Source organism: Colossoma macropomum, unplaced genomic scaffold (assembly GCF_904425465.1).
Source record: "Colossoma macropomum unplaced genomic scaffold, Colossoma_macropomum, whole genome shotgun sequence".
Taxonomy (NCBI): domain Eukaryota; kingdom Metazoa; phylum Chordata; class Actinopteri; order Characiformes; family Serrasalmidae; genus Colossoma; species Colossoma macropomum.
The window spans coordinates 29,497,296-29,511,599 of record NW_023494784.1 but is presented as its reverse complement, the minus strand read 5'-3'; the positions used below and the strand labels follow the sequence as shown (position 1 = coordinate 29,511,599).

At 37.3% G+C, this 14,304-nt stretch overlaps 1 protein-coding gene across 3 annotated transcripts in view; it reads right to left on the bottom strand.

Moving 5' to 3' along the window:
- Positions 1 to 3,353: 3,353 nt before the first annotated feature.
- slc4a10b (solute carrier family 4 member 10b) overlaps positions 3,354 to 14,304 on the bottom strand; it is a 67,502-nt gene continuing 56,551 nt past the window's right edge. For all 3 annotated transcript variants that reach the window (XM_036567755.1, XM_036567770.1, XM_036567763.1), the window contains 13 exons: positions 13,840 to 14,085; positions 13,638 to 13,743; positions 10,887 to 11,048; positions 10,492 to 10,605; positions 10,004 to 10,165; positions 9,197 to 9,448; positions 8,552 to 8,620; positions 8,273 to 8,446; positions 7,714 to 7,836; positions 7,315 to 7,379; positions 7,083 to 7,193; positions 6,336 to 6,351; positions 3,354 to 4,907 (listed from right to left, as the gene is read on the bottom strand). In XM_036567755.1, coding sequence (XP_036423648.1) covers positions 6,345 to 6,351; positions 7,083 to 7,193; positions 7,315 to 7,379; positions 7,714 to 7,836; positions 8,273 to 8,446; positions 8,552 to 8,620; positions 9,197 to 9,448; positions 10,004 to 10,165; positions 10,492 to 10,605; positions 10,887 to 11,048; positions 13,638 to 13,743; positions 13,840 to 14,085 — 1,591 coding nt within the window. In that variant the 3' untranslated portion in view covers positions 3,354 to 4,907; positions 6,336 to 6,344. The remainder of the gene's footprint in view (positions 4,908 to 6,335; positions 6,352 to 7,082; positions 7,194 to 7,314; positions 7,380 to 7,713; positions 7,837 to 8,272; positions 8,447 to 8,551; positions 8,621 to 9,196; positions 9,449 to 10,003; positions 10,166 to 10,491; positions 10,606 to 10,886; positions 11,049 to 13,637; positions 13,744 to 13,839; positions 14,086 to 14,304) is intronic.

Genomic DNA, 14,304 nt, shown 5'->3' with positions numbered 1-14,304 from the left:
GCAGTAAGGGAGGGACAAATACTCCATTCATTAGTTTCAGTGGGGACTCACCATTCAGAAAATAACTTGTTAGATAAATAGTAGACTCACACTTATTCAACATTGTCAGAGCACTGTGAACTGCCATTAATGCACTTCTGCTTGATAGTCAATAGCACAGGTCAACCACATCTAAAGCAATTATCTACAGTGAACTACAGTTGTCTGTCCAGTGGGTTTAGTGACCAAAGTGAATATTTCTCACCGTGACAGCTCTACCTCATGTCATGTCATGTCAGTCCATTACACCATGTCTAACATGACGCCAAGAGCACAGAGCTATGAAGCTCTGAGAAAAGATGTCAGTGAGTGAGAGATGTGAAGGCTGAGTGATCAGAGAGAGAGAGAGAGAGAGAGAGAGAGAGAGAGAGAGAGAGAGAGAGAATGGGGACCTCAGGGACCATGTATCTCTCAGAGCTGTCAGCTGACACTTCAGACCATCTGTTGAGAGAAAAAAAAGGAAAACGAGGCAGCCCATTCACTTGACTCCCCCCATCCCCATGCCCGCCACCCCCTCTACTTACAATTTCCAAATCTCCAGTGATAATATTCAGAAATACATAATGCTCCGGTCGGAAGAACCTCATATCTCCATTTTGGTTGTTTTTCAGTTTTTAACAAAATTCGAAAAAGCCTGGTGCCCTTTAGATTGTGTGAAAATTTCATGACGAATGGACCAAAAGAAACAGCCTTAAATGACTTGGAAAAAAATCTGGTTTCATTGACTTACATCAAAAGTAAAGTAGGTTTTTTCCTTCTCCTGTAAAGTTACCATTTTGGAGATTCGAGGTTTTCTTCCGACAACAGCGATATCCTAACGACTGTTACATATATCTGGTGAAAAGCAGTAGTAATAATAATAACAATAAATCATTTTCCTTCTTTTTCCACTAACAACAAATTGATGTCAATGCAGGGATACATGTTTCCCAAACATATTACACATTAAGATAACCCAGCTAGCAGAAAATGAAAGCTGAACATCTTAGCTAAAAACATCATTCAATGAGTACGTTCCAGTTGTGCACTTATGACAACCAGCACTAACATGGGGTTTGTTGGCACATGTTAAGGAGAATGTTGGCACAATGTTAAAAGGCTATTATTTAACACAATGAAGCAACGAATAAAAATAATCTGAGTGTGTAACCAAATCACAAACCTAAAACTTAAATGGCAAATAGTGTTTTTGAATCAATTAAATGTTGAGAATGTTTGTTTTACCTTTTGCTTGTATCAAATGTAGTGGTAGACAATTCCCATACTTGAGTAAAAGTAGAGATATTCATTGTAAAATAATACTCAACTTAACTCAAAGTAAAGGTTCTCTATTTCATATTTCTTAATTTAAAAAATCATATTTATATTTATAATCATATTTATACTTGTAAATTTATGATAAACACTACATTCTAGTTGTGTTATTTAGTATATGATTAGTATGTGTGCAGTGTATTATATAAAAAGATCTTGTGACAACAGCCCTGCACCAGGGCAGGCCGATCACGTGCTAACCAACTGCAAAATCAATGTGACGACCAACCCCACCCAACCAAACAGCTCTATATTTACACCATGTTAGCTAGCTAGCATTACTTATTTTTGGCTGACAGATAATATATCAAAATATACAAACCCCATTCCTGGAAAAGTTGGGACATTTCCTAAAAAGTTGGTAAACAAGTTGAAAAGTTTGGGACAAATGTGTGATTTGTTAATTCTCTTAAACCTTTATTTAACTGACAAAGATACAAAGAAATGAATTTTAATGTTCAGCATGTGAACTGACAGTTGAGGGTATCATGATTGGGTATAAAAGGAGCATCCAACAAAGGCTCAGTCATTGCAATTGCATGGGTGGCTCACCACTTTGTGACAAACTTTGTGAGAGAATTGAACAAACTGTTCTAAAAGAATATTTCTCAACTCAAGATTGCAAAGAATTTAGGTGTTTCATCATCTACTGTACATAATATCGTGAAAGAATTAAGGGAATCTGGAAAAATCTCCCTTAATTTAAAAAAAAACATGTAGGGCAAAGCCAGAAACCATTGTTTACTGTGCGTGGCCTCTGAACGCTCAGATGGCACTGCATGAGAAACCGTCATGCTACTGTGATAAATACAGACACATGGGCTTGGAGGTACTTTGGAAAACTGTGGTCACTTCACACAGTCTGCCATTGTATCAAGAAATGCAGCTTGAAATTTTATTTTGCCAAGCTGCCAAACATGAATTCTATGCAGAAACGACGCCAGGTTCACTGGGTCCGAGTTCATCTCAGATGATCCGAAAGACAGTGGAAATGTGTGTTGTGGTCAGATGAGTTCATGTTTCAGCTTGATTTTGAGGAATATGTATGTCCCTAATGACAAAATGTGAAAATGACCATCCTGAATTTTATCAGTAAAAGATGCAAAAACTAACATAGTGGTAGTGTAGTAGTATGGAGGTGCATCAGCGCCCACAGTATGGGTGATTTACGTATGTGTGAAGGTATTGATGCGGCTCTCATTGGTATTTTAGAGAGACATATGCTGCCATCAGTTGATCAGCGAAAACAATCTTTTTCTTTGTACTTAAATGTTCAAGAGAATTAACACATCAGTTCTTGTTTTTATTGCATCTTACAAAATCCCAGCTTTTTTGGAAATGGGGTTTGTAGCTGACTGCAGTTCCTATTAACTAAAACGTATGCATTTTTAGTGCCTCTTTCTATAATGTATTTACTCAGGGAAACTTTTTTAACACAGAAAACTAAAAAAGTTATCCCCACCTTAAAAGACTGTCATGTTCAGAGTGCTTAACAAAATTGATGAAAGTTGGTAAAGAGGGCAGTCATTTTTGTTACAGTAGTTCTTCTATTTACCCAGAATTTAACACTTTGCCAACCAAACCTGCTCTCCCAACTCATTTTATATGTACCTAAACATTAGTTGTACAAAAATGCACAAAAATAAAGGAAAATTTTACAAACCAGTCATGGTTTTAATCTTATCCTCAAATGTATCTATAATTTATAGTACAGTTTATTTCACCTACATGAAAAATTATAAGGTCATTTTCACAATAAGGTTTTACTCAAGTTACATTATATGCATATATAATACAGTATGCTTAAGTTTAATACATAAACCCAATGGCACACAGCTGCGTCCAAAACTGATACCATAGTAAATAGAATGGTAAAACAGTATAGCATCATTAGTGGTATGTATGGTATTGTAGTATGTGGTTTTGGACACAGCATGTCACAGCTGCCGTGGCACAGAGAACAAAATAACTGTGACTGTATACAAATGAACACTAAGAGCTCACAGGTTATAGAGATATTTATTAGACACACATTCATTAACATAAACAGTACATTAAAAGAGCATGGACATAAAATTTGAAAGTTCCATTAAAGCCATAACTAATACATTTTAGTGAACGAAGAAACGTTGGCAGGAAAAATAAGTGTTATACAGGCTAAAAGGCTTCTTCAAATACTACCACTGTAGCCTTTTATTCCATGACTCCTCAGATCAAAACAAGACAAATCATATCAACATGAGACCTTATAAAGGACTATAGTTTTAATTTCTTTTCTTTTAGGAAAAATCATAAAGTCTGTAGGTGTAAGAACTCAAAGGTGCAACTATATACAAAGAAAGTCTACATAATAAACCTTCCAAAAAATAGTTTTCTATATGATCTATTTTGCCCTTCTAGAATACTATTGCATTTATTCTCAAAGGCCGTTATTTTATGCCCTTGATAGACACTTTCAAGTATGAACAATACCTTGAGCTGTAGAACACAACCTGTAGACAAATGCCCTTCAGAATCACAACAAATAATCATTTCTGATTGACATGATAAAAAGCTAAAGCTTCAGCGTGTGATTGTAAAATACTGTTGATGAGAAAAGTCAAAATATTAATGTTTATGCAGAGATGCACACTGTCCCAGCTAGCAGGGATAGGGATCTGGACTTTGGCATAGTGAGAGTATCAACAAATAGCCTACAAAAGACTCTACATAGACCAACAGAAATCATACATAGGCTTTAAATCAAGCAGCATTCTCAGCTGAAACAACTGTAAATCTATGTGTAAAATGATGAAAGCTTGCATTTTAAATTGCAATGTAATGATTTTAGCCTCTATTGTCTAAAAGCTGAGGTATTATCAAAATGAGATTTGTAAGATTGACATTTATTTCACTTCCAAAAGAAAGAACCAAAAAAAATGTAACAACGTAGCTGATACATCTAGAATTTATAATATTAAAGAATGCATGCATACAGTCCCAACTGTAATATAGTTGTTCGTTGATTGAATCTACTATTGATCACGTGGATCTTAAATACAATAAAGACTATAATTTTCTTAATAATCATTTCAGCTTTTATATATACGTTTAACTTTGTAGAATAACATGAATACTGTAGCTTTTCAAAAATACAAAACATATAAAATACTTATGAGTTCATTTAAAATCAAGAGTAGTCTTTAAAATAGTTTCTAAATTTTCCAACACACCCTGCGCCCCTTTTAAACAAGCACAATCATCGTCTCTGGCCTTCGTTTGCTGGTATTTACTTTACATTATTAAACAGAAATTGAAAATATAAAGCCTCGCAGCAGAGGGACTTTTTCAAACACATGTAGTGTAATCATGAACTATAAAGATTCTACTGTAGCGCTGCTGAAAACGAAACAAACACGGAGACACACGGGACAAGACGAAAAGGAGTAGAAACATGTGGCACATGATATAGTGTTTGCGTATGTTAGAGAGCACAGTGAAGGAGATACAGGTCAGAGGCTTGTTTCTGTCAATCTTTCATCCGATGCTCCTTTGTCCCACTGCTGCTGGACAGGCTGTGTGGAAACAGGCACAGAAAGTAGTTTACTTCCCCCAAACCCTCACCCAACACCGCACATACAGAAAACACTGCCACAACCCGTTACCTGTCCGGCCCTTGTGGAGACGTGTCCTTCCTTCAGCCATGGACAAACTAACAGGCTTTTTTTTGTTTTAGAACATCATGTTCTAATACCAAGTACCTGAATAATCTCCAGTGGTGGGTTGGACAGAAAAGAGGCATAATGGGGAACACAAATAGGACAGATTGGTTTCAGATAATCGCAGCAGAGATATCCTGCTAGCTGAGACGTTTCCAAAAGAGAGAGAAATGGCCTCTCTGAATGTGTCTTTCATTGCTACTGCTGGATTTCCTCTAGCTTTACCTTCAGTACCTCCAAATTCCTTGTACATTCTTAAAAATAAAGGAGCTAAAAGTATTAATTTCAACTCCTTGCCTTGTACATTATGAAAGAACTCCAACATTGGCTCCTATTATAAATGTATTCAGACTCTGCATGCTTTCACCATTCATTTGTTAAGTACACAATCAGAAACACTACATTCACTTTGCCAGGAGAAAATTTTGCCTTTTTTTACCTGTTTTAAAATGGAAAAGAAAAAGTCATGAGTCAAGGCAGGGTGTATGGAGACAATTTAAAGTAACAAAAAACATAACTGCAGTGGACTATGGTACAGTTATATTCTCTAACTACAGGTACTGAAGACGCAACCTTTAGGGTACCACACCAGAGCCAATTGAGAACCTTTTTTCTGAGTGATTACAGGGAAATATGTCTAAATTATTGTCTGTTGTGACTGACTATAATCCATAGAAGTATGCTGAAGTATTCATTTAAAGAATTATTCAAAGTTCTTCAAAGTGGATATTTTTATGGCACAAACCTCAGGAAAAATATATAAATAAATTGCAGGTTCTTTTAGGCACCAAGATGTTAAATGCTAAAATTACCCCAGCGAGGAGGCTTGGATCGTAAGTCTAACATGTGTGTCTTAGTATTAAAGTAACAGTTGACAGCTGTGCACATAATAGTGTACAACCTCTTTATACTCTCTTAATAGGTAGGTATTCATGCAGTAATATTCCACAAGCTGATTTCTATTCTGAATGATGTGCTATATGGTGCAAAACTGCATGCTGTCTGTCTTGGCCTGACATAGCAGGTGACAGATTTTTTTTCAAGGTTTCACTGGTCGAATGGGAATCGAATTAAGAAGTTCATAATCATTTGCATAATTACACAACAGTTGGTGATGATACGTTCTGAGCAGATGCAAATGCCAGCAACAAGACATCAGTGATTTGGTCAGAGCAGTGAATTTCACGCCAGGCAAAGACAGACAGATTTTCAAGATAAAGAGTGAAGGGGGACACTGATTGAGCAGACAGAAACATTCAGGTATGTGGAGCAGAGTCAGCTTACCTTTACTGCTCAGCAACTAGGAGATTAAGAAAAGAAGTTTATGATGAGATAAATACAGAAATACAGTCTTGAACATCTTATTGGCACAGAATGACTGAGCAAATGTCTGAGAAGGATCATTTTGTTATACCTAAAATTCCGTTATTTAAATGTAGCCCTTTTTTCTTTATTTTATTAGATTTATTTTAGTAGTTTTTAAACGTAATGTGTTGGTAGTTTATCTGCAGTTACACATTTCATCCGTAATGTACAATAGGGTCCAAAAGTCTGAGCCCGCTAGTGAAAATGATCCTATTTTGCATTCTTTTCTAAGTTAATACAAAATTTGTCTTGTCAAAAGTATATTATCAACATAACAAACTGAATGAAAAGCTGAATCTTTAAAATTTTAATGAATTTCAGAATTTCTTAGCATTTGGTAGGCGCCCCCTTTTGTGTTCAATCAGAGCATGCACTCAAGCTTGCAAGGACTCCACAGGTTTGTGCAAAAGCCTCTGATCAGTAGATATAATCCGTCTCACAGTCGGAACATGTGTTTCAATGGAAGGGATAAGACTGCAAACAATACCTTCATAGCTTCTTTTTTTAACATTTGAAATTAAAGTTGTTTAATTTTAGGTTTAAATGTAATGTAATCCTACACTTATGGATTCCACTGTAGATCTATACAAACAGCAACACAATGGCAAGATAAACTTTACAGCATAAATGCTGATTTTAGGCATATAAAAGGAGAAAAATCCAAACCTTTTTGTAGTCGGATCAGTTTTTGAGGTGTCAGAATTGACAGTCCTCCAAGTGTTTCCAAATGAGGCTTTGGACATCTCATCAGTAATATTCACAGAGGAAGGATCATCCCTTAAAAAAAGAAAAGTCTAAATCAGTCATTGCACAAACAGTACCAAAATAAAATGTCTCTGTAGTAGAAACATAATGTGCAGCTATGTTTGTCTAATTTGTCAGTAAAATTGGCACGCACTTGTAATGTGCCTCCAATGGCACTTGTACTACTCCTTCTTCCTCTGCCAGAATACTTTGCTCCTCCTGGCAGAAAGGAGAGAGAGAGCGAGAGAAACAGCGAGTGAGAGATGGAGAGAGGGAGAGGGGAAGACTTTTATTGCTGTCTTGCCAGAGAGAACTTCATCCACCTTTTGATCTTTTATCCCTCAGATTCCTGTTAAATAAGCTTCACACATTCATTTACTAAGAGGCTGTAATAGTTTAATGTTGACTTCAAACCAACAACTCACATCACAACACAATAAAAAGGTCCTTTTTAAAATGCATATTCAATATGTGAAGCAACAACACTAATATAGATGCCAATACTGCCCATGCATGGTAACTGCAATCTGATGCTGGCACGATATGAGCTCACCTCTTTTTCAGCATCTTCCAGTTTCTTCTTCTTACTTTCTGGCATTAGGTCATCCAGCCAGCTCAGCTCACGCTTAGTGAAGATAAAATCCATCAGCTTCCGGATGAACACCAAAGCAAGAACCTGCTCACAGCACAAACAATACCAGCAACTGTGACTTTAACTACATTTTCCACAATAACTGTTGACAGCTGTTGTAAAATATATTACCACAATGACAATACGTCATACTGAAGTACTCAAACTTTTGCTTAAATTGTGTAAGTGAACTAATTTATATTAAAACAAACTGTCCACTGGTAACTGGAAAAAAGAAATCATGACCAACTACTCACAATACTAGTTGTACAGTACCGAACATATAAATTCGCTAAGTACTGTTAACGTGTTTAATTGTATTTATTCTAATGTTAGCATTTTTACAATGAAACAAAATGCTTACTGCCCAGATAAACAGCCTTAAATATCTTTTTCTGGCCTTTCACTTCTGTAAATGCACAGAACACTATACTGTACAAACTTTAGGTATTTGAATTCAGTTGAACAGAAAGGTAGGCACCATCATTGGAAAGACGATGGCTGCACGGGAGGTTTTGATGATCCACAGGAGCACCAGGCAGCTGAGCTGTATGACAGTGAACAGGTGGACCTTCCGCAGAGGTACATGCCGCAGGTAGATAAAGTCCGGCTGGTGTTTAGCAGGCATCCCAAACAGCCTCAACCTGTCAAAGAACTGGATAAAAAGAAACACAGAGGCTTCAGAAACTGTCATTTAGGAATTATTCAAATTGAAGAACTAAATGTATTTGAGTGCTTTTGTTACTTATTGTGTTTGCACCTGTATTCCACGTAGTGAAGATGCTCCCATGTAGAGGAACACTCCATACAGCACAGGCATGGGGATAAACTAGAGAGCAAACACAAAAAGAGCTAGTAGTTGTGTGAAGTTCTTCTACTCATGAGCCAGGAACTTCTTTCTGTGGCAATTATAACCACCAACAAGCTGCCATATTCCAACTCCTGCTTAATGAAATTTAGTGCAGCTTTCTTCTTCTGGCATCATTATTTATCTTTTTTATTTTTAGGGTATGTTTGCATCTTCCTATTTCTACAAAAATGGTACTAAAATCACACATCTTTAAGTATCTCAAACACATTTGAATGCTGAGGGACATTCTTCTGGAGTCTATCCCTGATAATGGTAATTATTTATTCAAACTCTTCACAATATCCCAAAAATAAAGCAAATCTGTGCACAAAAATTAATCATAGAGTGGACTGCCTAATGCAGGGATCACCCATCTATCCACAAAAGGGCTGCTGGGGCTCCAGCATTCAGTTCAACCAAGCAGAAGCACCCCTCATGTAACAAGAGGAATCAGCTGTGCTTCTACCTGACTGTAATAAAAACCTGCAGCCCTTTGTGGTCCTTTGTGGATAGGTTGGTGACCCCAGCCTAATGCTTAAAGCATCTTTGTCTGACCTTGAGGACAGATGTCATGAAGACGGAGCAGCCCATGAGGAGGAAGATCATGAGGCCAGTGAAGCGCTGCTCTCTGATGCCCAGGAACTTGGGTTGCTCTCCCGGAGCTGAGCTTTCTGACTCCAGCTTCAGGCTGTTCACGTGTGAGATGGATAGAACTGTAGCTGCCACAAACCACGGCAGTCCCATCACTGAGCATACCCCCAGCATCACGCCCACCACAAACAGATCCAGGTGGTACCCACAGCCTTTCTGCAGCCAGACCAAAATAAGACACAAGAATGAGTGGGCCTACAATTAATCAGATGTGTGGATGACGAGTAAAGACAATGTCTACAATTTAACTCTTTATATAGATAATACAGTGATCATTTTCCAATTCAAAACTATAAGGGACTTAACGGCTTAGTTGTTGAAGCTACTAACCAGTGCTTTGCTAGTTTATTGAACCCAATATTATTTCATGCGATACTTGGGATGTATTGCTCCGAACGTGATCAGCAAACGTCCATTTTTTTTGCAAAACTGTGTTGCAATTATATTGCATATATAACATGAGCCAGGTAAGTCACACTGTATTTGAATCCTGCTGCTACACCTGTACAAAATGTTGTAGAATAATGATGCATGGCTTATTGTGCTAAATAGCCAGTTGCCTCTTTGACTGCCTTATTTCAGGAATGTCCAATCTTATCCACAAAGGGCCGGTGTGGCAGGTTTTCACTCCAACAAAGCAGGAGGTCATCTGATGAAATGTTTGAAGAAATGAGGAAAATGAGGAAGCATGCAGGCTCTTTTCATCTGTACCTTGAGTTTGTGTTCTTTCCTGTTGATGATGACAGCAGTAATCTGCTGGTCCATGAAGATGAGGATGGTACAGAGAAGCGCTGGGACCACCGTGACAATGCACGTCCACCAAGGGTTCGGGCCCACAGGGTTAATAAACCAACCTCGGTCATCTCGTGTCGGCTTCATTGACATTGACACGTTCATGTCAGTACAGAAAGAATTATCAGAAAGTCATTTTAATTAAGAAAGAAAAAACATAAAATATGGCCAGTGCAAAAGTTGTAGCACATTTTATAGCTTGTTCATTTCTATCATGTCCATCATGAAAAATGCTGTATCTAAGACTGGTCTCTGCATAGGATACTGTCACTTATTTTTACTCAGGATATCAGCAAAAAAAGAGTATTTTGATCTGAGGTATTAAAACCTTTGTACACAACCATATATACTGTCAAAGTCAGATGAACTCTGCACTGTATGACTTCAGGAGTCCGAGAGCAGCTCACCTTGAACTTGTTAGGGACCTGTAATTTAGGTGAGGGGACCCCTAAAGCATAGTCCACCAGAACCATGGTGAGAATGGTAATAAACACAGCAAAATCACTGATGATTGCTCGAACCTACAGAAGGCAAGGAATATAAGAGTGAAAAAACAGCTTTCATATGCATAAAATGTGTGCTTAAATAACATAATAATTTATCATAAAACATAAGTTTATGTGTGAATGAGAAATATTAGGAGTTTCCTTCACTTTGTTGATGTTCCACTAGAGGGCACCAGCACACAGCAGAAAATGGCTTCCACCAACCAACCTAGCAAAGCGACCCCCCCCACACTCCATCTCTCTCTCTCTCTCTCTCTCTCTCTCTCTCTCTCTCTCTCATATGGTTATTGTAGTACCTTGGTGGGGAAGTAGCGACTGGTCTTGAATTCTTTAAGGAAAGCAGACATGGCCACAGTGGAGAAGAAGAGAACGACAGACCAGAAGAGAACATCAGGGATGTACGGCCCATGAGGTCCACATGCCGAGCCCACAAACACTCCTTTCTTCTCTATACAGTCCTGAGAGACAGACCACAAGACATATAGACAGACACACGGACACCGAGGGAAGCAAAAGAAATTGAGATGTACTACTAAATGCCACATAGCAGGCATGGTTTAATGGTTATGAATTGTTACATCATTTATTTTGCTTATTATATTAACCTCACCAACTTCAAATGTTAATTCCTAATATCCAATTTTAATCTGAGCAGCTACAGGTTTTGTTCTCAGAATGTGATGGATTACTGTAATGTGGATTTAGAAAAGCTAATATTGTCATTTCACCCACGAGTGCACCAGCACATTCATTTCAGTAAAGCCATGTCATGTACAGAATGTCTCCTCATACATTAACTGGCTTTCTGAAAAAATGACAATGATTTTCCTACAGCGTACTCATTCCAAATGCCAGTGTACTGAACATTTTTCTCCCAGGTATTCTAACTCAGAAGCACGTTTGTCACCAGACTCACTTTTATGTGTTTCTACAGAACTCAGTCTTTCTACAGGATGACCATTTAATAGAATGTTTTCTTTTTTTTATTTCATCATAAACAAAAACAAATATGGCAGCTGGTGAGACACTGCCTCCAAAACCAAATGAAACACTTTCTGAATGATCCTATTCAGTGAAATATTTTAGTATATATGTTCTTCTAGAAGGTCCTCTTGCGAAAAGTAAAAAAAAGGAAATACTAGATTTTTCTACATACACAAATTGTAAGATAAAGTTCAGTGTCCAGTAACCTGGACTTTCACATACTAGTTTGTTTAGTAAATTATGCTTTGATAAATATAATTGCATTACAAAATATAATCATTCAAGATTTTTGTTTATTTTGTTAAAAGTAGAATCTTATGTTTATATGATAGCGACAGTAGATGATGTTCTATAAATTTGAGAATAATATAGTATTTAGTGTTTTCAATGTACACTGAACACTGGAATTAGGAACATGAAATCAAAAAAATAAAAAAATATATATATTATTTAAAGAATTACAGACCCAAACAAAAAGACTGAACATTTCCGGTGTTTCAGAAATGTGATTTGTCTATGAAACTGGGCAACCTTATGAAACGTCTTTGGTTTTAATACAGCCTATGTAATATGTAATATAGCTTATGTAAGGTTTTGTGATTTTTTTTTCATTAATGTTCTCGATTGTTTGAACCATCTGTTCATTTTAGATACTGTAAATCAGTGTATATGCTTTGTGTTAAAAAGCGCTTAGTTTATCATAATATGAACATTAACACAAAATTGTTTAATAATGGAGGAGCCAGGTGATTCCAGGAGTTCAGCAACATTTTAAGCAACTGTACATACAGTAAACACAAGAAGTTCAGCGCTTGCTTTGTGTTTTATGTTGGTGGTAATGAATATGTTGGTGTTTTCAAAATCTCTCACATTTCATGTATACTGGACAATGAATATTATATGTTTTCCTGTAAACTAAAAAAATAGTTAATGTATTGTTATTTAGTACACAGCAGAGAACAAACAACAGAACATTGTTTGTTTTTAAAGTGTCCAGTCTTAGAACTGAGGAGGACAGAGTGGCAATGTCACACAAAATATGGACCATATAGTGTACAATTAGTATGCGCATTAGAATCTTGTGAGTAGTGTGCACAGAGTGCAGCCTCTATTATGCTTTTCTAGAGTTATCCAAAATATGGTCATTTAAACCTAAGAATTGGTGCATACGGTCCATTTTCTGTGATGCAATATGATCATATCTGACCTCGTTAAACTCTTCGTCTCTCTCTCTCTCTCTCTCTGTCTTTCTCTCTCTCTCTCTGTCTCTCAGACATTCAGCTGTGTGTTGTTACTATTAACAGCACTCTTTTCCAGTCCAAAGCAGGAGGAATACATATAGTTTGCTTTTAGTGGTTTGGCATGGCTAATCCAGTGTAATCCAGGCCACATGTCCATAATCTCTGGTGCTACTCTGTCTCCATCTGGGCGAGAGAGCATGCCACTCACATGGTTATGAGACAGATTTTTATAACCTTTTTTACGTAAACTTGACTCACTGTCTGGCTCTATCTCTCATGTAGACGTACTGCTCTTTTTTAACTTGTCACAATAGAAGAAGGTCCTATGAAGGTCCATTCTTTACCCACTTGAAAGGAATGATCTGAGTATTTATGTGCGTCAAGTATCTCTATTTGTGGTACAGCGTCTGAGAGTAGAAGTACAGCTTTTTAACCCTTACTTGTCAGAGTTATTGCAGGCCATAACAAAAGTATAATGTTATTTTACATGAATTATTTCACTTGTAGCTCACTGACGCACAACTTCTATATAATTATGTAATAAATATGCAAATATATGGTTACAATTTAATAGTATATTATATACAATACTATATTTAACATACATAGGTATATACATGACAGTATAAGATAATGTTATAGAATGTACCAGCAAAATGAAAGTAATAATAACTTGACTTTTAAAAGTTTACTTGAAGCTTGAAACTTTTTGAAGTGAATGCTATTCTCCAGTGGGATCATCCTGATGTGGCTATACTGAAGATCATTCATTTAATGCATCGGGTTTATGTACTTGGTTTGGGTGGTTCTATGCATACTAACCTGCACCTCCAGAGCTTCCCAATAGATCTCTGATGCTGTTATGTTGTTTTGCTCCCAATACTGTAGTGTGGCATTGCTAGGGTTGACTGGCTCAATACACGCACACCTGTAGATGTAGAGACACACAAGCATTAAAGATGCAATAGTCAAGTGGATGGAGCACATCTCAAACAGGATGATCAGTGTGTATGCGTGTCCTTACGAGTAGGTGGTGAGTTTGTCCAGGTTGTTGTTCATATTGATGGGGTACGTTTCGCCGAGGTGGATAAGCTTCTCCAAAGCCTCGTAGATAAAAATGATGCAGATGAGGGAAGCGAAGGCCTCCTCTGTAAAGCGAGTGATGTAGCAAACGAGTGAGCTGGCATCTGTAGCCACTAGCAAAAGACAGAGGAAAGCAGTCCACAGGCCAATGCATGTCCTCAAGGACAAGTAGGACAGTCCATACTCTCTGAAAACAGAGCAGAAGAGCACTGCTGGGTGAGCATATTATAACTATTCAGAGTTCAGTGGCACAGTGATATTCTCTTGCTCAAGCATCAGTAGATACAAACCCATGACATCACGCCAGCCTACGGTTGGCCATCATTATTAAAACAGCATTTATATCCCCATAAGCCATGCACTATATATTTAGGTATATGAATGTGCAGTAATCCATTTTTTAATA